At 36.9% G+C, this 27,632-nt stretch overlaps 1 protein-coding gene across 1 annotated transcript; it reads right to left on the bottom strand.

Moving 5' to 3' along the window:
- Positions 1-513: 513 nt before the first annotated feature.
- On the bottom strand, positions 514-26,666 carry aif1l (allograft inflammatory factor 1-like). The gene is given in 6 exon segments (NM_198870.1): positions 514-2,236; positions 7,067-7,229; positions 13,761-13,802; positions 17,220-17,286; positions 26,266-26,327; positions 26,528-26,666. Coding segments are annotated over 6 exon segments (447 nt in total). The 5' UTR covers positions 26,553-26,666; the 3' UTR covers positions 514-2,148.
- Between the last annotated feature and the right edge of the window lie 966 nt (positions 26,667-27,632).

Here is a 27,632-nt window from a genome sequence, read left to right as displayed (position 1 = left end):
CACGAGTTATTTATGTGACTGAGTTTGTGGTTTTTCATCTGCTCGTGTCACTAATATGGTTGCTGAACATTGAGATACGCATTTCATCCTCCTGAAGAAGATCATTCATTTCTTAAACTTGAGAAAGTTCTTGACCCACACATTTGAATGGCAGCAAACACAGACTCCAACCTTATGAAAGAGCCAACCTCAAAAAGAGGACATTTCTGAATTTCTCGAAATAAGACTGTCATCTTTTGCACAATATAGGAAAACTGTCACACAGATATGAAGTTTGTATTTCACTCACTATTTAAATATCATTTGGAACAAATTCATCAAATTTGGAACATTTAAAAAATAATTTAATGATTTATAAACATGGTGGCTGAATGTTCATTTTTACACTGTGAAAAAATTGTATGCACACACACACACACACACACACACACACACACACACACACACACACACACACACACACACACACACACACACACACACACACACACAGAAAGGAGCACCACTAATAGCTCAGGTGTAACAGCAGGGTATTTACTTCCTTTGGTGTTTCCAGAAAAAAAATACAAATGCCTCTGCTAACTAATAAGCTGAAAATTATTCATGATGTTTAATAACCCTTTAAAAGGGCAAGTCTAATAAACAGCAATACAGTGCAGCCATTAACTCACATGTACATGATTTAAGAAAAAAAAAACATTAAAGAGATAAACTTGAAAAGAGGCACAGAAATAAAACTCATAAAACAGAATATGTAAAGTAAACAAGTCAATTTCATTACAGATAAAGTATGAAATGGAAGTGAAAGCCACACCTGCTACTTTTGACTCATGTCCTTATTTCTGTATATAAAAAATGAGATCACATTGTTTTCCTTACAAAGCACATGTTATTGAAAGAAAAGCTGATGAGGCCAGTGGGAAAAAAAAGTAAAAAACAGAGGACAAAAGCACTACTGGAATATTTGCATCAGAGCTGAACATTGAAGTTCGCTTGGATTAAAACATGACAACATTTCCAAGGACTCCACCACATGACGACATTCTTGGAATGTCTCAAAAGACAACTCGACAGAATAAAAACTTCTAGCACACATTCGCGCGCACACACAAACATAAAATCCATTTCAAAGATGCTTCACTCAATCTTCAGTCAAAACCTGGGCTACATTAAACTGAGTGAGGCACTTGAAAAGAGTGGCTTCAAACGAATCGCCTCTAGCGACTAAAACCTGCCCTCCCGCAGAACTAAAAGCTGAGACCAGCGACATCCTCCCTAATTTAAGCAGGTAAATTTATAAAAGCAAGTCCTAAAAGTGTGGTTCAAAGCGTATCTGCACAGTACGCATGTACTTAACTGTTAATGTGCTTATACAGTACAGTAATGTTACAGCTTATAATCATTTGAGCACACAAACAGATCAACAAGAAAATAAGAGTGAAGAGTGAGTGAAAGAGGTACAGACAGAATGAACAAAGTTTGAGGAACAAACGCTTCTCCCTTTTTGTCTTCACTCACTCAAATCCCAGCGTTCTCGGTTTGAACCTTCCGGTACAGAACCGATACAAAAGAAATCCTGGATTCAGAAGCAGAACAGCCTAAATGAAAAGCAGAGCACTGACTGAATTTTTTAAAAGAGCCTCATGTACATCTACGACGTCACACTACGAGACACAGTGAGCAGAATTAGCAACACGCTTTAAGCGAATACGGAAAACACTAATGTACTGGAATGAATTAAGCACACACTTTGGGGAAAGATGAAAAATCTTACTTCGCAAACTTAATTCGCAAAATCTCTTGCAAGCTAATTGTCATCCCATAAACCTTAAACTTAGTACACTAAACTTCACTAGTACTTCACTCACAAGATTTGTGCTTGCAAACACTATTCAAAAACACTTCTCATATAAATATATACATTTGTTTACTTATAAAAAGCTACTCTGCGCTTCGACTTTTTCACAGCAAATATATAAACATCTTTCACTTTTTTTTTTTTCTTCAGTTTGACCATCTATGAACTAAGATTTTCCCTGGATCTTGGCAAAAAAAGTTTCTAGGTAAGGCTATAGAAACCTAGTCCCTAATGTTAAATGGACGGGATTTGCGAATGTAGGGACGTCGACCATATTCATCTCCACTGGTCTATGGTAGGCTGGTGATGTCACGTTTGGGTGGAGGCCCATCAGGCTTACAGCTGGACCCATTAGCTTTGTCTTCAAACATCATAACCCTGTACAAGAGAAAGAAAATCAGTTGTTAGTATGAAAGTATTTAAAGGTCATTTCATTTCAAACGTCAAATGGGTCTACGATATTTCGCTACAAAGGTGTCAGTATAGGCTGATACTACACTTTCTCTATGGCTTATTGTAAAGAAAGTATCCTTATATACAATGGTCTAACACTGAAACATCAAATGAAAGTGCTTTACGTCTAAGGCAGGGGTCTCAAACTGCTTTAACATTTGCGGCCCACCCTCTTCTTTCCTCCAGCCCACAACTGATGTCAAAAGTATAACAAGTTTTGGCCCGCCAAAACATATTTTTAAAACCTCTACCATTATTGTGCAGTCACGTTTAGCCACTTGTAGTTTTGACCCGCCACCTAGTCGACATTTAAAGTAATGCATTCAGATTAGTTTTACTTTCAATTTCTCTTAGTGTGTGGTCGAGAGTAACACACATGCATTTTAATTCTGTGGCTGATTTGAAACATTAAAATAGGTCCATAAGCGCTCTATTTTTTACTAAACCTTTGATCACTTTTTTTTTACATTTTATTATTATCAGCTTTGTACCACTTGATTTGTTGTACAAACGCATAAGCTTTACGGCTTACATGTTATGCTGGTGGTGTAACATGATAATTTTGCTACTGTTCAATTAAAATGGTCTCATTTTGTAGATTTTACTCATACGTTTATTAAGATTTGCATAAAAACTATGTACATTAGTAAAATTCCACTGCTAGTTAAATTGAATTTAGTAAAGCAAATGTGAATGTGTACATACTTTTCCCCCTCTTTGTTTACAAAAGAAAGGTATTGAGAAGAACACTTGCCAGTAAAATCACTTACAGTAAGTTACCCAAATGGCTTTCTGCTGTTCTTATGCTATTGGGACAATACATTTGGTTGGGACAGAATAATAATTATCATGCCTATTATTTGTAGTATCCTCTTTAATATGTACAACAAGAAACAAAAAGCTAGAGTTCTGACTGCATATACTCGGAGTTTGTCTAATGCTCGGCCATACACACAACAACCACAGATACATTTCAACAGCAAATGTGTGACACGATAAACATGCTAATTTGCATCATCACTGGTGACGGGTAAAGCTTGAAATATAAACATGTCTGTTGTGCTAAGATGCATTAATTATGTCAGGTTTCCATTTTTTCTTGTAATTGAAAGTTAAAAATGACCCTCCTATGAATTGTCAGTCACTGAAATGGCCCCCTGTCAACTTAAGTTTGAGACCCCTGTTCAAAGGAAATGGTTAATAATTGCAACATTTTATGCCCTTTGGAAGTAAACCAAATGAATTTAATGTTTTTCAGCAAAAACATGTATAAGAAAGTGTGTGTGTGTGTGTGTGTGTGTGTGTGTATAAACTCAATTCTGCACAGAATTATTCTCAGAATATGTCTTGAATAAGTCTAAAAATTGAATTATTTTAAAGCTTATATGACAAATAATTATTGCAACTATTATTAATAATAAAATCATTGAAGTAAAACAGCACAGTGATGTGCTGAGAATGGTTATAAATTGAAATTGGTGCCCTCAGAATAAGTCATTTCATTGTATGGCAAGTAAAACTTCGCACCTCTAATCGAAAAAGGAACTGTTGCCAAACAAGAAACAAGCTGTATTAGTCACAGTTGTTTTTCTTTTTCTTTCTTTTTTTGTTTTTTTTTAAACAGTCGTACAGTGTATATTACAAAGGTCACCCATAAACAAGAGTCCTGAGCTTCAGAAAATAAGCCTTTATATGTCCAGCTACAGCTATTTAAGAACACCACACACACACACAGGGCTAAAGCCATTATGATGTCCACTCAGAGTCCAGCACTGGATACAAGCAATACGAGCCCCCCACAGAGCAAATCAAGTAGAGAGAGACACACTGGAAGAGGAAAGTAAAAAGACTTCGGAAAAGCTTGTGGAATTGAAAAGGCTGTTATCAGACAAAACCTTGCTGTTTTAAAGATATGAGATAGAGAAAATGGTGGATGATGGTAAAGAACTGCTGACTGATCTCTTCAGAGCATGTGACTAGGTTTCAGGTAAATCTTAACAAATCGCTCATAAGAGTCAACTAGCTGCTAGTCACAAATCACCTATTCACAACTTGTAGAATTTCAAAAAAAAAAAAAAAAAAAAAAAAAGATGTGCGCACATTGTTTAAAATTTATACATTTCTAAATATATTTATATGTATTTGTGCCATGATTCTGCTCCAGTTATTAAATCCATCCAGCACAGCCCAAAATTAATCAATCCCCATCTGCATTATGACAGCCAAGAACTGCACATTTAGACACAGTGCTTATATTTAGCAAAGCATACAATTTACAAATGTAAAAGTCATTTTCTGTTTCAGTGCCATTACAGAATGAGTCAATATCTAAAATGACAACTTCAAAATTTGTTCAACTACAAAGTTTACAGTGATTTTGTAAGAGGTAAATTTTGGAACAGCAGAATTTTGTGTGCAAGACTTCACAACACCTGTCTGCGTGTCCAGTCAAGCTTCGAGATAAAAATGGCTTAAAGTGGTTTCGATGAATCATGAAACTTGGCACTAGTTTGGTCACAGACATTTAACACAATCATGTTTTTGACAAAGGGAAAAAAGTAAAAGGAAAAAAAAAAAGTTGAAGGGTTTGATTAAATGGGCAGCATTGAGACTAGGGAGGGGTTTACCCATGACAACTTGGACCACATTAAAGGTGTGGTCAACTACAATATCATATTTTTAACTTTACTTCATGTGTAATGTAGATGTGTGAACATAAACAACATCTCTGAATACAGTATATTATGCTCAAAGTTCAATGCAAAGGGGGACATTGGCTTTTACAGAGTTAGTTCAGTTAGTTCCAGTTCAGTGCTGGATCAAACTACTCAAAGAAGGAGCAGCTCCAACAATAATAGCAGAAGCTGTGGATTGTGAGCCACAAACTATATTTGTATTAGTCAAAATTAAAAAAAATTACATGCACAGTTTTTAGCATTAATGAAACGTTGTAACACTTACACAGAATGTAAACAACAAGAAATACTGTTTGCCACAGTTAATAATTTAGCTATAAATTCCCATTTATCCATCAAACTGCTGCAACACCCACAATCTTCAGCAGCGCTGCAGTGTCTCTCTATGCAGCCGCTTTCCCTGCATTATACATTTTAAATAAAGAACTTGCAAAAGATATGTGAACGTTTCAGATTACTTACACATGCTTATAATCCGAATATATATGAAAGACAATTGTCAGATTTTATTTTAGAGAGCAGGCATGAGGTTCAGCTGTGTCCTCTTCATTTTCTGTCTGATTTAGGCTCAAACTAATGCTGTTAACAGTTAACACTGACTGACATGCTCCTGGTGACATGGAGGCGATCTGCGAATCATATCACATTATGTTAGCTGACCCATCAGAGTCTCTTGAGAGCGAGCCTTTGGAGAAACTAGGAAATATGATAGTCCTTTTCATGTTAGCCGAGTAGCAGTACATAATTAAAGATATATGAAAAAATACATGTGATTTTTAACAAATGAAGCATGAGCACACATTGCTTTGCACCCCATAAACAACCAAGCCTTAAAAATACACTCTCTATCACCCCTTTAACACTTGTGTCAGTGGCAGCCATAATTAGGCCATAGCTATATCCCTAAACCTATACGATAAGTTGTGAGTGTCTATGGGTATACTCGCACATGTACAGTTGCCTTAAACCTGGCCCTCCCGTCTTACCCGACGTCCCGCACTCACATTACATTTGGGCCTGGGCATGATTACGTCATCGATGATACACTGTTCAGTAAGCGCTCTCGCTCAGCATAGTGGAGATTGCTTTAGTTATATTGTTTAAGTCGTTTGATATGCAGTGACACGCAGTCAAATATTTCGCAGAACAGATCAGCCACTGTTGACGCTCAAACAACCATAAAATCATCGTGCTGCAGGAATAAGATTTGCTGAAGGTGCAAAGCTGTCATGCAGTGAGGGGTTTGCGTCTTTAATAAACTACGGCAGTTTGCGTTCATTGAACAGTAAAAATGATTAATAAATCCAAACGAAACAGTCCCTTAAAAGTCACGTCTCGCTTTCAGTTTCGGGCTTTGGCGCGTTTTGCACTCATACACAAGCATACCGCACCAAAGCCCAAGTGAACCGCGCTCAGGCACACCTCTTCCAACCGGGCCAGGGCCGGCCAAGTTAACCGTGCCTGAGACCGATTCAGTACACTCACACTTCTGAAAAGATCTGGGAAACGGGCCTGTGCACGGTTCGGATAGCATAGTGTGATTTGGCCATATAACATGCATAGAGAAAATAATAACATTAGAAAAACCATGTATATAGTATTTTTTTTTAAGTTTAAAGGCGCCAAGCAGAAGTTAAATGCCATCATTTAATAAACAATATCAATTAGCTGATAGTGCCAGCTTCATTTTATCAGTCACAGGAGAGAGCTTATTCATTGATTTTGTATTTATACTGGTATTTAAATGTGCCAAAGCCAAATGTCTGGTATTGATCAAACCACTAGTGTCTCATGATGATGACATCATCATCATCATCATCATCACGTGCCACAGCTGATCCTACTGAGAGATAATGGCACAGATATGCTGATCCTGCGCTGGATGCGCTGACAAGATTAAACGCACACGAAGAGACATCTAAAAATAGCTGGACTCAAAGCACACGCCAGCAGGAAACAGCCTGACAATTCTGCATATTGGCATTTGATGATATCAGAAACAATATGGGAGGGACATGCATGAAGAATCAGATAAACATGCGCACGCACGCACACTTACAGTTTGAGAACAGCTGATCGCTTGCCGAGCATCATTTTCACAAAATCCCTGTAGTTGATGGTGTCACTGCAGCCTCCTGTCACCTCAGAGATCATTTTCTTCATCTGCAGATGAGTTTTTGGCACACCCAACTTCTCCATCATTCGCTTCAAGCCCATCATGTCTGCAAAGAAAACCATCACAATTACACAAACAACTTGATTATGGATCTCAAAGATGAGATGGCTGACTAGTTGTCCAGCAAGTCACTTTACTGGTCCACAATTTTTAATTACTTGACATCAACCCTTTTGCACAGTATGTGTATTTACAGTTTTTGCATTTTAAAGAGCTAGATAAATCTACACAGGTAACCTAACCCAGAGGTGTGCACTCGAGTCATGTGACTTGGACTCGAGTCAGACTCGAGTCATGAATTTGATGACTTTAGACTCGACTTGACAAAATATAAAAAGACTTGCAACTCGACTTGGACTTGAACATAAATGACTCGGACTTTGACTAGGACTTGCCCCTATTGACTTGTAAAGACTTGCTGCTTCCCATGAAAAGCCCAAAGATAAAAAAAGTATGTTGACATGGACCGCTCTCTCTCTCTCCCCGTTTATGTGTGTGTGTGTGTGTGTGTGTGTGAGACAGCATGCGCGCGCGTGTGTGTGTGACAGCATGCGCGCTTTCGGCATGACATCCAATCAAAGCACGGTAGATTGTTTTGATTCGTCAGTATCCAACGTGACTACTATGAGGCGCCGGAGTGGACAAAAGTCAAGCGAACGCAGAGAGAATTTGAATTCGAGATCGAGCCAATACTCGCGTGCCAATACTCTGTCTCTCTCTCTCTCTCTCACATACAACATACACCTCTCTCTCTCTCTCTCGCTCGTGCATTCAGTCTCTTTGCGTTCGCTTGACTTTTGTTTACTATGGCGTCTCATACCTTTAGTGCTTTTGCTCTCACGGGATCCTCCTTTTAAACTGACCCTTCGCTAAGCCACGCCCAAAAACCGCCACCCACCAATCGCGGCTTACCGATCGTGGCTACGGACAGGGGCTCTGTCAAGCTTTCGAGCGAGGGAAACAAGCCAAATCGTTGCGCAATTATTGGATTGTGCAAATCTGACACCCGCTATCCTAAAAGTTTGGACTGGGTGGTGGGATTTTTCCCTTTTCAAAACCTAAAGCCCAAGAGGAGAAATGCCAGCGTGGATCAAGCTGTGTGAGGGGCGGTAAAGGAGTTAACAGCTAAGTTGATTTTGTTTTCGATATTCACATTCAGTGATAGGTGGCAATAACTCACACTCCTCTTATCCTAAACAGATCTAAACTGTGTTCTTATAAAAATTAAAAAAAAAAGCAGGTTATGTTTACCAGCGGTCTTTTTCTTTTTTTCCACTCGATATTATGAGCACTGCTTAGTTTAAACCCTCGCCATTGTAACGCATATAAATACATACACTAATATTTGCTGGTAGGAAAAATCTATTTGTTCACTTCTGTTATTTATACTTTGATTTGCATTTCAATTTTTTTTCTTCCACTTAACTGCAAATTTGAATAAAAACTGGATAAAGAGCACACAAACATGCTGACAGTAATAGGTACTGTACACTGTTATGGGTCAATGATGCTAATATTCGGCACAAATCCATCAGTTTCTTAGGTTATTAGATTATTTTATAATTTCACCTCTCCTGCTGTGCATGAACTATGCTGTTGAATGTTCAGCGTATGAGGTTGCTAGGCTAACCTTGCTTCAATTTTGATAATATTATTCTCTAATCAGTTGCTATTATGTTGTGAATATACCCCTGTAATGTATACTGCAGTCTTCTTTTGTCTGGCTTTCTCAGATATCTCACCTGTTTGTCAAAAATGACTAATTAAATCCTTGGGAATGTCTGACACCAGCGCATACACACTGTAATAGATGTGCCAGGCATGAAAGCTTGACAGGCGTAGCAACAGTAACTAAGGAGGGCGAGGCTTAGCGAAGGGTTATACCAAGAATGTTGATATGGTTTCATTCTTGCTTTACTATTTATTAACAATACACAAAAAACTAAAAGGTTAAGGTAAATTCTTTAATAAATTCTAGTGTTTTTGAGTATTATACTTGTTGTATACTTGTATTATACTTATTATAGTAGTATTAACAATAGTGAACAGATAAAATACAAAGTGTAGTTTTACTACAGTAAAGTGTAGTGATTTGTAGTATAAAATACCCTATATTGTAAAATAATACAGCACTGGGTAATTTGTTTATATTACACTTGTGTTACCATAGCAACTATAGTATTACCACAACTGATCAATTGAAGTTCTTTACTGTAGTAGGCTACTGTTCAAAACACAGTACATGCCAATATACGTGTTCAGGGGCCCTGTGGCACAGCTTTCCTCAAAATGAAGAGGATGACATGGAAAATGTCCTCCACAATCTCATCAGCAAAGTGGAAGCCAGCAGACACTAGTTTACTTTATTTTAGCTGCCATGATAAAATGAGATTGATAGTGAGATTTATTTGAAGAGTGAATAATACAGTAGGCTATAATACCTTAATACCTTAAAATAAGTGTTTCCTTATTTTATCACAGTTACATTTCCGCTTGCATTAGTTTTTGTTTAAATGCTTTTAAAATGAAATGTATTCTTTACAACCAACATCTTTTCCAGGGGTGCCTTATAGTGGTGTAAACCCCTTTACAAGGGGTGTTTCCCCTGTGTAAACTCTAGCCACCCCGATATGATTTTGCTGTTGACATTATTTATTTAAATCTACTTACATAAATGCAATACAATGCAATATTTCAATAAATAAATAGCAGCCACTAAATTATTGTGGATTGATTGGTGCCACTGACGTAGCTGGCCTCTTCTGGCCACCCCTAAGCAAATTTTCAGGGGGGCACCACTGGTCTATTCTCTGTCTTTAAGCGTTTGAAACTGAAAATATCTCATCATATAAAACAACCAAAAATGTTATGGTTTATTAGATTAAACATTTAATATGTAAGTCTATTTTAGTATTTTGGGTATTGTTATTAAACAGTGCAGCAATATGAATCATATCAAAAAGCATGAAAGGAAGAGGGAACACGACACAAATTGTGAGTCTGCATATAATCTCTGAGAGCGCTCAAGAAAATTTGTGTGTGAGCAGTGCATATTTGAGAGCGAGAGAAAATTTGCGCGTGAGCAGCGTATATTTGAGAAGTCGCAATCAGTTTTGTCCACAAACAGAGGAAATCCGTGCACGAGCATCACACAAGGTAGAGAGCAAAGCTCTTCAACGTTATGTGAAGAAAACAACGTTACTGTTTGTATGAAGTAGCCTACTTCATTAACAATATGTGCTACCATTTTACATTGCTGCCAGACGGATTTGCAACTCCATCTCTTCAGCACACACGAGATTCAATTGACAAAATTCCAATTTCACTCAATTTAACTTTGCAGCATATACAGGAGTTGGTCTACTGCTACCACATTGAGGTTATGTAATTTTGGTTAATCACAAGTTGATCACCGAAGACATAACATAGCACAACTAAACTTAATGAATTAGACAGCAGGGACCTGCAATTTCTGTGTGATGTGAGGCAAAATGGACTCTTTTTTTTGGTGGAACTCGTTCTTGTGCATTATGCTGTGGAGACGAGATGCAGCACTGTTCAGTACTTTTTCAGAAAATTGCATTTGTATTTTTATATATCTGAGCAATGTTCTTTCATAAAAAAGGTTTGTTTAATTAATACAGATCTTACAACCATACCTAATCTGTATATATTTTATTTTTCTGTTAAAAAGACTCGAAAAGACTCGAAAATCAAACTGCAGGACTTTGGACTTGACTTGAGACTTGTTGCCTTTGACTCGGGACTTGACTCGGGACTTGCCTGTCTTGACTCGGGACTTGAGGGCAATGAATTGAGACTTACTTGTGACTTGCCAAACAATGACTTGGTCCCACCTCTGGATTTATCAGGTGAAAGACCATATATCGTAACTTCATTGACACCGATTACAAAGTAATATTTATTTTTCCAAATCATAAATAGTTAAGAGTCTCGTAAAAATCCAACCAGTAAAAAAAACAAATAAATTGTGTGCATGTTTAAAAAAATTATATATAAAAAAATTCTTTCAGATTCAGGTCTTTTTAAACAAGCGGGACTAATTCTATAATTTAGTCCACCCATAATACGCAGAAATGTATTTATACTTTAGTAAATGCTACAAACATCAAAATAATATCACACCACATATCATGATAATATCCTCAAGTAGTGTGAATATTAACACCCTGCAGGGCTGAAACGACAACACCAAATTTGACACCAGAGAGAGTAGAGCTACACAGAACGGTCACTGTTCAGTAAACCACATTATTTGCATTCGTGGAAAGATTTCAAAGAATTACTTTATCCTCCTTGTATACTCATTTTGGTGTCCACAGTAAGCATCTCTCACATTCTATCACAAACCACTCATTTTTACAATATCCATGAATTATTCTCTAAAGTGCACACACATCAGATGTTTGCATTTACTAATAGGAATGAGAGCTCATACTGCTTTCTTCCAACATCTGATGTGGGCAAGCCTGTCATTTGCATAGAAATTAGTTATAAATTCATAAAAAAAAAAATAAAAAAAAAAAAACACAAAACGTATAAAACCACACTGAAAATCAAAATATAATAAAAAAATATATAGTTCTTCCATAGACAAACAGTACTTTTTATAATAAGAACAGTGTTGTTGCCAGACGAAAAAAAAAAACAACAACAACAACAATAATAATATATAAGTGTTTCAAGCTTTGGCAGGTTTTTATTTAAAAGTTAGTCTTGATAATATCATTTTGTGTATGTAGGCTAAATATATAAAAATTTACTTAAAAAAAAAAAGATTAGGAAAGCAAAAGCTATGGGAGTACAATGCTTTTGTTAAGTTCTGTTAAGGGGGATGGATTACCTGTCTGTGTTAATTTTCTGACTGGATGAAATATTAATCTTGACAAGCTATTTGCAATCATGGCATTAGCCATGTGTTTGAGACCAAATGAAAAAAATGAAATTGCAACTACATCACTGATCAGCATCTGTATTTTTCTACAATGGAGGAATGTCTAAGCGAACACAAACAGTTCTACTATTAAAAATAAAAAAAATAAAAATGTAATTACATCTGTAAGGATATACCTAGGCATGGCCAAATAATAGGATTTCAGTGCATGGAAATGATATACTGTAAGCCTCAAACACCATGGTTTCCTTGTGCACATGCAAAACACACAAGTGTAAAATTCCAGTGAAAAACAGGACAATCTAAACAAAACACTGACTCTGACAGTCCACATAGGATCATTAAGATGCATACCCTAGGCAGTGTTTGACTGACCACAGCGTTTTCCAGTAAGATCACAACAATTGACTATTTTTCCTTATTTTTAATTAAAGTTGAAGTATACGTCATGTATATGGGACTCTTATTTTGGAAACAGGGCAGGTTTAAAAGCAGTCCTGTGAAGCAGGCCGCAGGTAAAAAACAAAACAAAATGCAGCATACACGGATTATACTTTTATTCAATGCCATACTGAAGATGCAGAAGGTCTGTTTTAATGTATCTTTTGTTAATTTAATAAATTGTGTATATTGTGAAATTTGCCACGTTTGTGGCCTCAAAGTTGATGAATTTTAATTTAGTTTTTTTTTTTTCGATTAAAGGTGCCATATACGGCATTGATTCAATAAGTTAAATTGTTCTTCGATACACAGGCTTTTGTTGAAACATAAACAGCAAATTTTACAAACACAATAGCTTAAGATACAATTAAACATGCCTTATGCCTCTTCGAGGTATAGCTGAATAAATGTATAATCTGTTTATCCCACATTTTACATTATGATGTGCATGTGAACAGATGGATTAAGTCATTGCTTAGCAATGCATAGAAAACAATCTGACAAAAGCCCCACGTACAAAAATAAGTTTAATATCAACAAACAAAAAAGGAGGAAAATTATCATCCCTTGAATCTCAGCCGGAAACTTTGTGGTTATTCAAAACACAACCTGGGGCGTGAATATTAATGATCCAATGTGTAATAGATCACAGTCTGTGTTTTGTCTGCTGATCTTCTGATGACACAGCTGCTCAGTAGATCTTGACGACATGGAATATGACCTAATATACATGGAAATGTTGAGGGCATGCTATTGAATAGACCCGCAAGCAATGCAACAGTCTGTATGATTCTCTGATAAACCTGTTTTCCCCAGGGTTTTATATTTGTAGAATTTACATGAGAATGAGGAAACAATGGTGTCCGAGCGTCACAGTTTGGCCATTTCTATGTACAGAACTCTTATAATTCGACTATGCCTAGGTATACCCAGATTTTCTTTATAGGTTACCTTTAACCAGAAATTTAAAATAAAAGCTTAATATGGAACTGTCATATATTTAATATGATCAAAATATTGTCATTATCATTCTTTTTATATATCCCCATCTGCCATGAGCCTCTCCTACTCCCTCTACAGCACATGACAGTGACCCTTAAGTTGGTTACAGGTAAGTTCTCATGTTTCCCATCTGTCAAGCATGGTATCACCTACACAGCGAGCATGACAAAAGAGCACTTCCCTATTAACACTCACAGTCTTAACTACACATGCACTTACCGATTTCCCCTTGATCGTTCAGGTCAAACTCTGCATATTTATCTGTGGATTAAAGTAAAAAAAAAAAGCAACATTTTAATAATCCAACAAGCACAATTGAAATTTACCAAACCAATATCACACACAAACACCAAACTACCAGCACCATCTGACAGTGGCAGTATGTAGAGGTCAGGCATGTGACAGCTGCGATTTAGAGAGAGAAAAAAAACAGAGGACATCTGGAAAACCCTTCATCTCTCAACACTTTTTTTTTTCTTAAACAAAAAAAAAAAATGAGGCTTGTTTCTTAAAGATGGCTTGCTATATCTGTAAATGAGGACAGCTAGAGCCAGATTTGAATCCTGATCCTATTTGATTTTACTGGATTATTCCGCATTCAGAGAATTTCCTCCCTCTCCATTCTGTGTTGTTTCTAATCTCACAATGAGGCTTCTGTTGGAGAGGATGCATTGAAAGTGTAACAGAGTCACCGTGAGAGGAGGCTGATGGAAAGGAGAGGGTTACAATGGACCCCTAAGAACACAAACGCAGCCTGTTCACCCCAAGCTAAATGAGTCCATGTGAATCAGAGCCATCGAGAGATAAAAATGCAGTGATGCCATAACGTAACTCACAATTTTCACTGGCTGAGTCACTGTATCTCTAAACAATTTTCTGTTTTTGGATGGTGTACCCTCTTATTCCCAACTGCATTCATTTACTCACTACTCTCTCATTTCATTTCTGGTTTCAGAGCAGTCGCATACACGTTTACTGACATTAGTGGGTTGAACACTGCAGCAAGTGCTTAGACTGTATGCAACTTGTGAGGGCGTCCCTTTATTTCAACAGTGTCAAGAACAATCTTGAAGGTTCCATGCTCCACTTGTCCCTTGTTCTGACTTGTCCTTTACTTCCTTCCTTCCATTCTCTCACTCTGTTTAACAAGAAATCATTGTAACATTCAGAGCCACTTAACCCCTTTAACCAGATCACTCAGTCTCAGTAATGACCCACAAACCCAAATGTATACACAGAGGACAGTTGCTATTAAATAATTCAGAGTTATAGGAGGCACTTGGGTCTTAAGCCAGTAATCTGTTGCATTTCAGACTAGACTTGGTAAGACTGTGAAAAGCGGATATTTGGATAGGACAGGTGGTTGAATGCGAGGAGAAATCTGTGATACTTCAGATAAATATACACTGATATTAAATCTTTCCTCCAATAATGAGAAGCAGGTGTTTTGTCTCATAACAAGTGAAATTAAAAACTTTGTCTATATAAATACAGTACAAAAATCTATTTTTACTACAAATAGGGATGTAGCGATTCACTGTGACCTGGTGGAAAGTAGAATAAAATATGTGACGATTCAAATTAGTAGAAATGTTGAAAATGCTGTTTACAGGCACAATCTTGCTTTAACTGCACATCAGCGGCAAGCAAGAGGTGTGGTGGCAGAGTAAAATCATAGCGGTGAAGTGTGCCAGACAAAACACAAAGTCTGTGCAAATACTGCAAAAAGACGTTTAGAACAATGTATATGATGCAGCACACTGAAAAACTACCGTCACAGATGTCTATATGCAAAAAATCTTTTAATAAGTCAAATCACGCGAACCAGATGATTTGCAGCTTCGCTTGTTCCGACGAGTGCCATGATGATCATGCGGTGCATCAGTGTTTTTATAGCAAAAATGTGAAGATGTTTTTCAGACCGAAAGAGAAAGTTGTTCTGTTACAGAACCAGGTATTAGATTATTTTTACCTTCTCTCTTATTTTTTTATTAGTTTATGCATATTTTAATAATTTGCTTATTATTATTATTACATTTTTAAAATGTTAAAGATTCTCTTCGAAAGTATCCCACTGATATTAATACTAATTAATTATAAAGTAATATTAATTATTTACCTTCATAATCATGTTTAACTACTGTCTCTATTAGGCATGGGCCAGTGTAAGATTCTGATGATATGATAACCTTAGATAAAAATATCACGGTTTCCCGATATGACGGTATTGTGATTACTGTCCTAAAACATGTTCTATTTTTAAATGTAGGGTTAAAAAAACAAGTTGTTTCCCCATTAAATACTATACATTTTATTTTATTAAAAAATATATATATTTTTGGACATATTAAACATGTCAGGCTAAATAATTCAAATGAATTATTGACTTCTGCTGTCTTCATTAGTTTCAAAAACACAGATTTCTTTACATCTTTAGATATCTTTCTTTTGTGTCTATTTAAAGTAAAGCCTGTGCACTGCTCAGCAATCAGCTCTATAGCATACTTGTTTAAAAGCAATTTGTTTTTTCAGATGTTTGCTGAATTATGGCCTGACTAACAGTGTTTGATGTGGAGATATGGTTGCCCTCAATAAAATATTATAAAACACATAAAAACTTTAATATACTGTAGGAACAGTATAACAGACAATTTTGGCAGTTTTAAAACCTTGACTTTTCCAAACCGCTGTAAACCTTGAAACCAGTTATGCCTAGTCTCTATCCTATTATATAATAAGTAATTTATAATCCTATGGGCCTGTTGACCTCCTCTGTACACACTACTTTCTCTGATTTAGGAAAGGCTTTCCTCCCCACACCACCCATCTCAGTCCCCATTGAAAGCTTTTTTCAGCAGGGGACATTGTAAACGTACAAAAATGTCAGAAAAAAAGAAATATGCTGATATTTCTTCTTTTAAAATATGTAAAATCCCAGCACAGACACAGTTTATATTAATGAGTCTTCTTTAGTTTGTATTATTACTTTTTGTGGAATTTTTAAAAATAGCTATTTAGTTATGACGTAAAATGTATTATTTAGCAAAATCATCACCATAATGAATCGTGAGTGAGGTGAATTGTTAAGTTTTGCCTTTCTATTGCACAATAAAACCCATATTTGCTCATGCGCTGCAGTTTGCCCTGTTAACCAAATAATATTGTCAGTAACCATTTTTCCTCTTCCAAATTTAACGTATTCCTAAGACATTAATAGGGTTTCTTTGGTTTAATAATAGTTGTAGGGTCATAATACAAGTAAATGCATATAAATATACCATTTTACATTAGATAAGATAAGATGACTTCAGAATTCAGGTGGCTGAAGCCTACACAAAGATTTTCAGAGAGAAAAGCAAAACCACACTTAAGCTTTAACCAAAAAGCTCAGAAAACTGTTAGTTTACATTCCAGTTGTCCTTTCCCACACACACACAAACCGTTATTTCCCTCTCCCACAAGAAGCACATGTCCAAAACCCTTAGTGCTAAAACAACAACAAGGGGGCAAGACCAGCACATTCCTGCAAGACCATATGGAGAAAGCAAGTCAATCACATATGCGCAAACACCCACACAATCTCTCTTAGCATTCACGCCACAAACACGTGCACATATAAACACTGGACTGTTTGTCAGTTTTAAATATTTCAACTATACTTTAGAATGCAACTCTTACTTTTAAAAGAATCCAGCTTTTCAGGCAAGTCCTCTTCGTCTCTGTACTTCTGATCTTCCATGAACTCCTGCAATCAGAGAAGGAAATCATGATCATGAACTACAAGAAAATGGGTGGATGATTGATATTGCTCTGTTTGATTTTTCTTTCACATGGCAGAAACTCAGAGATTGAGCATGTGTTCATGATCCACAGGCCTGTGTAAAGCATTTTGAAGTGCTGATTCTCCATGGTGCAATATTCTAGACTTTTTTTTATGCAAAAACTTCTAAAAACCAGGCTGCCCTAATACAGAGATGCCCAAAGTAGGGCCCGTGGGCCAAAGATGCCCATTGTAATCTTTGATTTGGCCCACCATACCGTTTGAGAAGAATGAGAACGATGTCTCATTAAATGCCTTTAAAAAAAGATTGTCATTTATAATTTTCTATAACCTTTTTTTGTGTTGTTTTATTGCAGAGTTATCAAAAAAAGCATGTTTCAAATCAAATGTTGTAAATGAATCTGATTTTTCAAAAATGTAAATCTCTATCGATGGATAGAGGACTACAGAAAACATTTGATTGTGGACTACAGAAAACATAGATTGTTTTTGTTTTTACTTTAATGTGTTCATTATAAAATGCAAAAATACAGTATTAGTTGATATAAAGCAGTGTTTTCTAGTTTTTGAATATTATTAAATAAATTAGCAAAATTACTCATGGCAACTATATTAACTATATGTACCTTTGGCCCACTAGCCTCAATCAAGTTTGGTTTTTGACCCTTAACAAAAGAAAATGTTTGGGCACCCCTGCACTAATACAACAAAACAGCTACATGTTGTCATGTACAGTAAAGAGTCTGTGGCTCCAATGAAAACCGATCAACAACAATTTACTTCTTACATTCTTTTCCAAATAATTGTGTTTGATTGTTTTACTTTTCAGTCCGTATAACAACCTAAGCTTGTGTGTATTCAAAGAGAAGACAAAAATCAGAGTATAAATTTAATGAAAGTTCTGACCTTGACCATTACTATTAAATCCTCATGAGACTATTAGAGCAACAATGGATGCTGACTCACTAAAAATAATACAACAAATTTGTGTTTGTTTATTGCCACATCAGCAACTCATAGCTTTCATGTCATGGTTAATACAGATAATAATAATAATAATAATAATAATAATAATAATAATAAAACATTGCATAATAATTGCATGATTATTTATACATAAACAACAGACAATATAAAAAAAAATTAAATACTTTTTACTTCAATATGAAAAATAAAAACTTCTTCCTAGAAAGATATAAAAAAACATCCAATGTATTCTCAGTATAATATCCCTGTGTAGTACTCTTTGGAAATACTAATGTTGTGAGAATCTTAGAAATATCCATCGATCTTTTTGTATTATAGAATGAGTGAAAGTAGAACATTTTTAAAAATTTGTGTGGTCCAAAAAGAAAGATGATATGGCATTGGAACTACACCAGAGTGAATAACTGATTGCGGAGCTGTATTTCTGGGTAAATTACTAATTTTACTGTAAAACTATGCAAACAAATCAATTTATGCTTGTTAGAGGATACGCATGTTTCATAAATCAGTCTGTTAGCTAATGACATCCACAAGACATTAAAAATCCACAAAAGAGATTCAAAAGTTTTCCCATTATTTAATTAAAAAAACTAAAAAGAAAGGATTTTTTAAAAAATGTAACATCTTAAATGACCAATGAAATTGCAAAACATTGACTGTAACTCCCAAATCAAAGATCCACATACGAAATGACACCATCAGTAAAGCATTAAGAGTCTGTATGAAAAAAAAAAAAGTATAGTGGGTGGGTGTGTTTGGTCAGTGGATTTTAATTTCGGCTGGTATGAGAAGCTGCTGATGAAGTGAAAGAATGTGTGATAGAGGCAAAAAGCATGTTTGCGTGGATCTATCTATCTATCTATCTATCTATCTATCTATCTATCTATCTATATATATATATATATATATATATATATATATATATATATATATATATATATATATATATATATATATATATATATATATATATATATATATATATACACACACACATATGAGCCTGAGGAGAATGAAATAACCTTGAACACTCAGTTAAGAGTGACTCATCAGGACGCTAGCTTGCCTCTGCGTTTTTCTATTTAACCCTCACACACAGAGAGAGGGAGTAAGAAAACACGTAGCATGGCAAACTGTGATTAAGTCATGAGAGTAAACCAAAAATTGATGATAAAGTATGATGAATAGTATGCTGTGTGAATGTGAGTCATGCTGAGATCAAGAGCACGACTGCCAATTCTACAGAACCTCAAACCGCTGAACCTCACTACACATCAACATTCCTTCACATCGGTTAGCAGTACTGAGGGTTTGCTTCAACTGATAAGCACCAAGGGTTGCTTTTCATTGGTCTGCATTATTTCTTCAATCACCACTAAGTGCTCTTATTTAAATAAGGCAACAACACATCTGACTGACACTTTTTCCAATGTTTTGTGGTTCTATATATCGGACATGAAAGTATAAAGACAAAGATGCTTATTGTATTGGAAGAAAAAGTCTATTTAAGTACATTTAACTTGATTTTTGTTATAATTAGGCATGGGACTATAATCCTTTTCAAGGTATACCACAAGGTTTTAAAACAGCCAAAAGGTTCTGCTTTACCATAGCTAGGGTATGTGTAAAATTTTTTATTTACATTTTTTTTATAGGACAATATTATCTTCAGCATAAAAAAGATAAAAAGATGCAGCTTTAAATGGTAAAGAAATCAGTGTTTTTGAAACTAATAAAGACAGCCGATTGATTGATTTGAATTATTTAGCCTGACATTTACTGTTCCAAAATATTATAAATCTTTCAAAAAATAAAATATATTGTTTTCAAAGGGGGAAAAAAAAAAGTTTTGTTTTTTTACTCATACATTTAATTATATTTTAGAGTAGTAATCACAATACCGTGATACCTGACATTTTCTTCCAAGGTTATCATACCCTCAGAATCTTATACCAGCCCATGCCTAGTTATAAAAAAGGAACAATTAAATTACTCACCATCAGATTTTTGAAAGCCTTACATCGCTTTTTAAACATTTATTATTACCATTTGATGAGTCTCTCTATACAGTTTGATAGAGTGATTGGAGCTTGAAGCTGCTTCGCATGACATCACACTTAACAAGCGGATAGAAATAATGAACCAATTAAGTTTCAAACAACAGATGCTACAATTTTAAACTAAAAACATCTGCTCAGCTCAGAGTCCAAGTATTAAGTAGACATAAGACAACCATTTTATTTATCTTGTAAAATTTGCAGTCAGTACCATAAATTCCTACACACAAGTCACAGTGTGACCTTGAGGCTACATTCACACAATGAGCTTTCACTATCAGATCTTTTTTTTTTTGCCTAGTCTCAAAAAATATCAGCGTAAATACAAAACCACTGAAACCAACAAAAGTGATGTAGAATACGGAAATAAAACCTGTGAACTGTATTTAAACTAACACAAGACAAGATAAACATGGTGAATACTTCTGTAAAAGCTGTTAAGCTCAGTAGCACAAACAAGCATGTAGTCCACAATTACCATTTTTGTGTAAGGTTACATGATGTAGTAGTGCCTGACTAGGGTCAAGACATGAAATAATGACAGTTTCACAAAATTTGCAGATCAGGTGTTCACATGAAAACACTCTGGGACACTCAAAACTCCCCCAAAACACTGGATTTGTCTGAGCAAAACACCTACAAATACGATACAAAAATTGTGTATACAGCAAAATGGATCTCTGTGTGAATGGGGCCTCAGCCAATAAGTAAAAGGGCAAGGATTTAGTGGATTAAAATTAAAAAGTTCATTCTCTGTCTGAGGTTTCAGATCAAGTTTTACCATTTCGATTAAAATATCTCCACTTAAATGGTGTAAAAACTGACTTCAAATTCATCAAGTACACATTTTCTATTTTGTGAAATGTAACAGCTTCCTGAGATCAATCTCTAAACTATGTGCAGGTAAACGCACCAGATGTCACTACATGACCTGATTTCCCCATTATTTCTAAGTGTTCATGTGACCAGATAAAGCTGTCCCTCCTGCCAGCCACAGTCCACATGAGACGGGGGAGAGAACAGCCGCTCAAATGCCACTGCTGCCCACTCCTCCATCTCTCTCCCACATAATGGACCCATTCATGCCGAATCACAGACACCTGTTTCCCGTCTGAGAGCACAGAGACAGCCGGCTGCGGAGGGACACACTGCTTCTTATCACTTCAAAGAAAGCTGATCTTAAACATTAGCTTTAGAATAACACGGGTCAAAAAATAAGCCTCTGGGGATTTTGGTGAAAGGTCAGATTTTGCTTGAAACACCAAGATTACTCAAAAGGTTAAGGATGTATTTTTATTTGCTTTGTTAAAGCGTTTCTGCTGAAGAGAGCTATATGTAGAATTCAGAAACCTTTAATTTTAGGCTACATTTACAACAATGATGTAGCCCTTGTCTGTGAATGACAATGTTTCCAATATGATTCACGTTTATACAAACGGCTAAAAACCCTGCAATCAGGCCCTCAAAACAAACAAGCTTCAGCTTACCTTTAAATTTATTAAAATGTTTCAAATTGCATTTGGTGGTATGACTGTTTCAAATTCCCCAGTCCATCTCAAGAGCTCCTTGAAAAGCCTTGACAGAGAAATATCAGCAGTTTCAGGTCTATCTCGACTATTTTAAGAATAGGAGAGTAGCACATAAATCCCCAGAACAGAGTAAGTGACAATGAGGGCCTGCACTCATACTGCCGCTTGTCTTCCAAATCGAAGCACGCTTGCATAAATTATGATGCGACTGTTGAGTTTAACAGTCTCTGTGCAGTGGCGACTGCTTTGATTATATCATTTTAGTCATTCGGGATACAGCAACGCGGTAAAATATTTTGCTGAACAGATCCACAACTTTCGACGCTCATAAATTATCATAAAGCCCTTGTGCTGCAGGTATTAGGAGGTTTGTTGAAGGTGCAGCTGACATGCAGCGAGGGGTTTGTAACTTTAATGAACTACAACAGTTAGCGTTCATTGACAAGAATGATTAATAAATCCATATGAAGCAGCCCCCAAAAAGTGATGTTGTGTCTTCAGTTTTGGGCTCAGGCAAGCTTTGCACTCACACCACAAGCATACCTTGCCAAAGCCCAACTGAACCACTCTCTGGCACACCTCTTCCAACCGGGCAAGGGCCAGCCAACTGAAAAACACCTGAGCCTGATTCGGAGCACTCACACTTGTCAGTCGAACCGAGAAAACGTGTATGGGCAAGGTTCGAATAGCATAGTGTGAGTGCACCCCAAGTAAGGCCCTCGTTTGAGATTAGCCAAGTATCCGTAGGAATCTGATCAGCTGATAGGGGTGGGATTTAATATTTTAATATTAAATATTTAATATTTTACAACCTTGAAGGTTGCTTGGGTAAAGTTTATGATGATAATCACTGAGAGCATGAGTTTACGTGCCGCTGAAAATAGACTTTGTGGCTATTTATCTGCAGTGTAGGTCTACAGTATGGAGAATACAACCGGCTTCTGCAGGAGCTGAGGAAGGATCACGTGAACTCTACTGATGCTTGTATTGGCTGTCGCTTACAAAGGTCGCTCTTCATTTGCATAAAGTAGGATTCCCAACTTTGTCGTGTCGCTTGACACGCCCACATCTGGTGACCAATGGTCAAAGTAGCTCATGTAACGAAGATTGCCAGAAGTGGCTTGCTCGCCATTGAAATGAATGATCGTGTCACTGATTGACGTTTGTAGTGTGAATAAGACATTAATAAGCAGTATATTTAAGATTTGTACGTAGTGCACTGTTATGCATGTAGAATTTGCCGTATGTTCATGTCTCAGCTTTTGGTTTTAATGCACAGTTAATCCACACATTAGTGAAGGATCGTTATGCCTAGTTCACACTACAGGATTTTAAGTACAATTTGCAAGTTAAGAAGCTCACCGACAGAAAATCAGTGGGTGATTGCGCTCAGCAGTCTTTGTGTGAACTACTGAACGACACACCAAAGAGGCTCGCCGACACCTTGCAGACAAAAACCCAATATCTAGGATCCTAAATATTCTGGACTAGTCTGCCAAATCAACCCCAAGTGAAGTTAAAAGTAGCGATGAGCTACAGCCAATAAGAGAGCAAGTCAAGGGTTGACTGGCCGTAGTTCACACACATTTAGAAATGTCTATGATTGGCCATTCAAATGGCTTGTAATTTAAAAGGGCAAAATGGTTTAAAAGATTCCTGTTTTTAAGTCGAAAACATTGTTGTGTCAACAGCCCCCCATTTCACAATGGTGGACAAAGTGAGCTGTAGCAAGTAACTTACTGCTTGTGCTCACACTCATACACTACAGTTTTTTATGCGCTCTGATCTGATTAAATATTACTTTTGCAGCAATATAAAATGTTAAATATCCAATCCCCATCCATACTGCTGAGAGCGCCATTTCAATATATGCAGGGCTGAATTGGAAAGTTCGTAATAATCTTCTTTCTTTGCAGGCCACTAACAAATACAGCACAGAACCGCTGTTTTGGCATTATTTTCTTCACTACATAAGCATTCGTTTCATGTGGCATAGAACAAAAGAGAGACTCTCTGGGGTGCATGTAAACGTCACATCCGTTTGTTTTTCCTGGCAAAAATGAGTCCCGAGTGCTTCACATAAAAATCTGTTTTCATAGACAACCTTAGAAGTCCGGGAAGGTCTCACCATCTCGTTCATTTGAAGTAGTGTTGCAAGATGTCCAATAAATTAGCAACTAAAAGGGATTAAATTAATATGAATGATCCCTTTAATATATTCACAGTACTAATTTGAAACTTTATACTCGTGGATACTGTAAACCAATGGTCATCAATCTCAGTCCTGGAGGGCCGGTGTCCCTGCAGAGTTTAGCTTCAACTTAACTCAGCACACCATCCTGGAAGTTTCAAGTAAGAGCTTGATAAGCTGGTTCAAAGGTGTTTAAATGGAGAAACTGCAGGACATCAGCCCTCCAGCAACAAGGTTAGTGACCCCTGGTGTAAATCGACAAAAAGAAACTATCTTTTAGGTTTACTAGCCCCACCCAACTAGGGTCTACTAACCAATGGTGCTGACTGAGTCAGTGTTGGGTGGGGCTATCTGTTTGTCCAAGCAATGGCTGATGGATTGTGTTTGAGTGAAACCTTCAGCAACTGAACATGCCTTGTGTTTCATATGATGTCATTTCAGCTGAGGACAGAGGAGTTTTGGGGTTCCACCCTCTCATTGTTACAACTAATACATTTGAATGAGTTCAGATAAACATTATGCCTGTTCTTTATTACCTTCTTATATTTGCAAAGGCCTAGGTGAACATTTGGTTGGTCTTTCAGATGAGTCGTTAAACTGAGGTCCTGACGCTCTGTGGTCATTCAAAATGTAATGGCACTTCTTGTAAAGAGTAGGGGTGTAACCTTGGTGTCCTGGCCTAATTTCCCTCCATTGGTCCTCAACCATCTTGGCCACCCAATCATCCCCATTCACTGAATTGGCTCTATCTTTAGCCCCTTTCACACATGCAGACCTTTCCAGAAAAATTACCGGCAATTAACAGGAAAGGCCTGTATGTGTGAAAAATCCCTTTTTGAAAATACCGGTAAATTCATTCTGGCTATTTTGCCGTTATGCTGCGCTGTGTGAACACAGAAGGAAGATTGCCGGAAAGTGCGTTCTGGGCGTGAACGTGCTCTAACGCGAGAGGTCTACTTTAGCCAATCAGAACACTCAGACGTATTCTCATAACCGCGCGGTTAATGAAAATAAAAGGCTGTGAATATATTTCCAGACACATTTAGCTGCTAGATGTTAGTCAGACAGCACACACACATATTATGAACATCTCGACAAACGAAAGCGTTTCATGTTATGTTTTCATTGAAGTTGTTCACAATACTCATCCATCCACAGAGTTTGTAATGTAATCAAATGTTTACGAATACAAGCACAGCCGATTAGAGCTCATTTCTGGTTGATGTCAGAATTTTCCGGTATTTTGGAATAGATGTATAAATGCTCTTTTCTGGGAAAATCCTGTAACTTCCTCGCCTGTGTGAACAGCACTTTTTGAATTTACTGGTAAAGTCAATCCAGAAATTTTCCGGATATTTACCGGTATCACTGTGTGAAAGGGGCTGCTGTCTCTCCACTCCACAAATATCTTAGCTGGCGCCGTTGTCCTGTGGCTGCCATCGCATCTTCCAAGTGGATGCTGCACACTGGAGGTGGTGTAGAGAGACACCCCTCATGATTGTGAAGCGCTTTGGGTGTATGGCCATACACAAGAAATGTGCTTGTAAATACACATTTTATTACATCGGTAACATGAATAAATAGTGACCGGTCAGATAAGAAGCTGAAGTTCTCTGCAATGTCCTAAAAATGTTTGTCCATATAGATAGAAATGCTAATTATGAATGCTTACATATTCTAAATAGGAATTTAGCTTTTTGTTTTTAACCTGAACGCTACTTTTAAGTCTAACGTTAACTTGATACCTAAAAACAAAAGTGTGACTTCATGGGGACTTTACAAAGCAGCTGTGAATGACTCATGGTCGGGTCAAAAAACTCAGCCAAGCTGCCAATCGACACAGCGATTTTTAAACGCTCCAGTCTCGTGAATCAGCAATATAAGGTGAAAATCCTACAGCTCAATAGAGACCGAGACGCAGCCCTGCTCTGGATTGTGAAATGAACTGCGGCTTAATGTGGTCGAGCTGTCTAACTAAATTAGGTCATGCTGCTGTAAAATCGAGCTTAACAATTGCGCTGCAGTCCAAAATAACATATATCAGCCAAAGAGACCACCTTTTACCTCACTCATATTTCCAGACAATGCGTCTAGCAGCACCACGAGAGTGAACAGACCAACGTGACAAACTCGCCTCCAGATCGAGACAATAATAATCCATCAGCGGTCGCTCATTTACCTTATTGATTTCCTCCAGCTTGTCCCTCTGCTGAGCTTTGAGCAACCCGAAGGCTTTTCCGCCTAGAAAAATGAGACATGGGAGCAATTATTCAGCGGTCTGGAGGCTTCACCCAGGCTGTCTGGTGCACTTGCAGGCATGAGATAAGGACGGTCGGCCGCTAACGGCAAACAAGCGCGCCAACAGAACAAAAACAGCCTTCGCGCGTTTAACGGTGGCTAAAGCATCATTCCCAAAACACAGACTGGAAACAACAACATACCTTGTAAGTCCATGTTGGAAGGCATGCTGGGAAGGTCGAGAGGCGGTGGTGGAGAGAGGAGAGACGCTGGCGTCTGCTGGCCGCTTGCGTCGGTTATGCGGGAGAGAGACAGAGAGAGGGAATGAATCTCACGCTGTTATTTAGAGGCGCAGGTCTCCCTGTGATGCGCTCACTGGCCGCCAGGAATGCAGCTGTAAGCGCCATCGCGCGGTGAAGAGAGGGAATGCAGACCGTACGAGCTGAACAGGAAAGCCCCGTTTTTGTTTTTTTATTCAATATTATTAGCCCTTTTAAGTTATATATTTTTTCGATAGTCTACAGAACAAACCATTATTATACAATAACTTGCATAATTACCCTAACCTGCCTAGTTAACCTAGTGAAGCCTTTAAATGTCACTTTAAGCTGTTTGAAAGTGTCTTGAAAAATATCTAAGTCAAATATAATTTTCTGTCATCATAGCAAAGATAAAATATATCAGTTATTAGAAATGTGTATTATGTTGAGAAATGTGTTGAAAATCTCTGCTAAAAAAAAATTGGGAAAAAAAATAAACAAGGGCTAATAATTCAGAGGGGCAAATAATTCTGACTTCCATTGTACACAAGGGTTCAACGCTAAGGATTATTTCAACTGGTCTGCCCTGCCAAATTTTTTTCTGGCCCCACCAAAAAAGAAAAAAAAGAAAAAAGAAAAAGAAAGTTAATAGTTATTCATTAGCCAATATTTTATTAATGTGTCAAAAATAACATCTGTAAATTTAGAACTGAAATAGCCTTTTTAAATATGTTAATAAATGTATTTTAACGTATTAATACATTTCAAGTGTTATGGAAACAAAAAGAGCAGTATGAAAAATGGGCAGGTTCTTTATTGATTTAAAAAAGATGGGTGCTTTGCTAAACTGATGCTGCTAACGATCCTGTTTACTGTCCCGAGCATCTCTAACATTGACCCCGGGCCATCAGGCAGTCCTGAGTAAAAGCATGGGTAAAAAACTTCATATAAATTTTAGCTTAAAGGACCAAAAAATATTAACCTTAAAATGGTTCTTAAAAATTAAAAACTGCTTTCGTTCTATAGCCAAAATAAAACTAAGACTTTC

The sequence above is a fragment of the Danio rerio genome, chromosome 5, assembly GCF_049306965.1.
Source record: "Danio rerio strain Tuebingen ecotype United States chromosome 5, GRCz12tu, whole genome shotgun sequence".
Taxonomy (NCBI): Eukaryota; Metazoa; Chordata; class Actinopteri; order Cypriniformes; family Danionidae; genus Danio; species Danio rerio.
The sequence above is the reverse complement of the archived record's forward strand: the minus strand, read 5'-3'. Positions and strand labels throughout refer to the sequence as shown.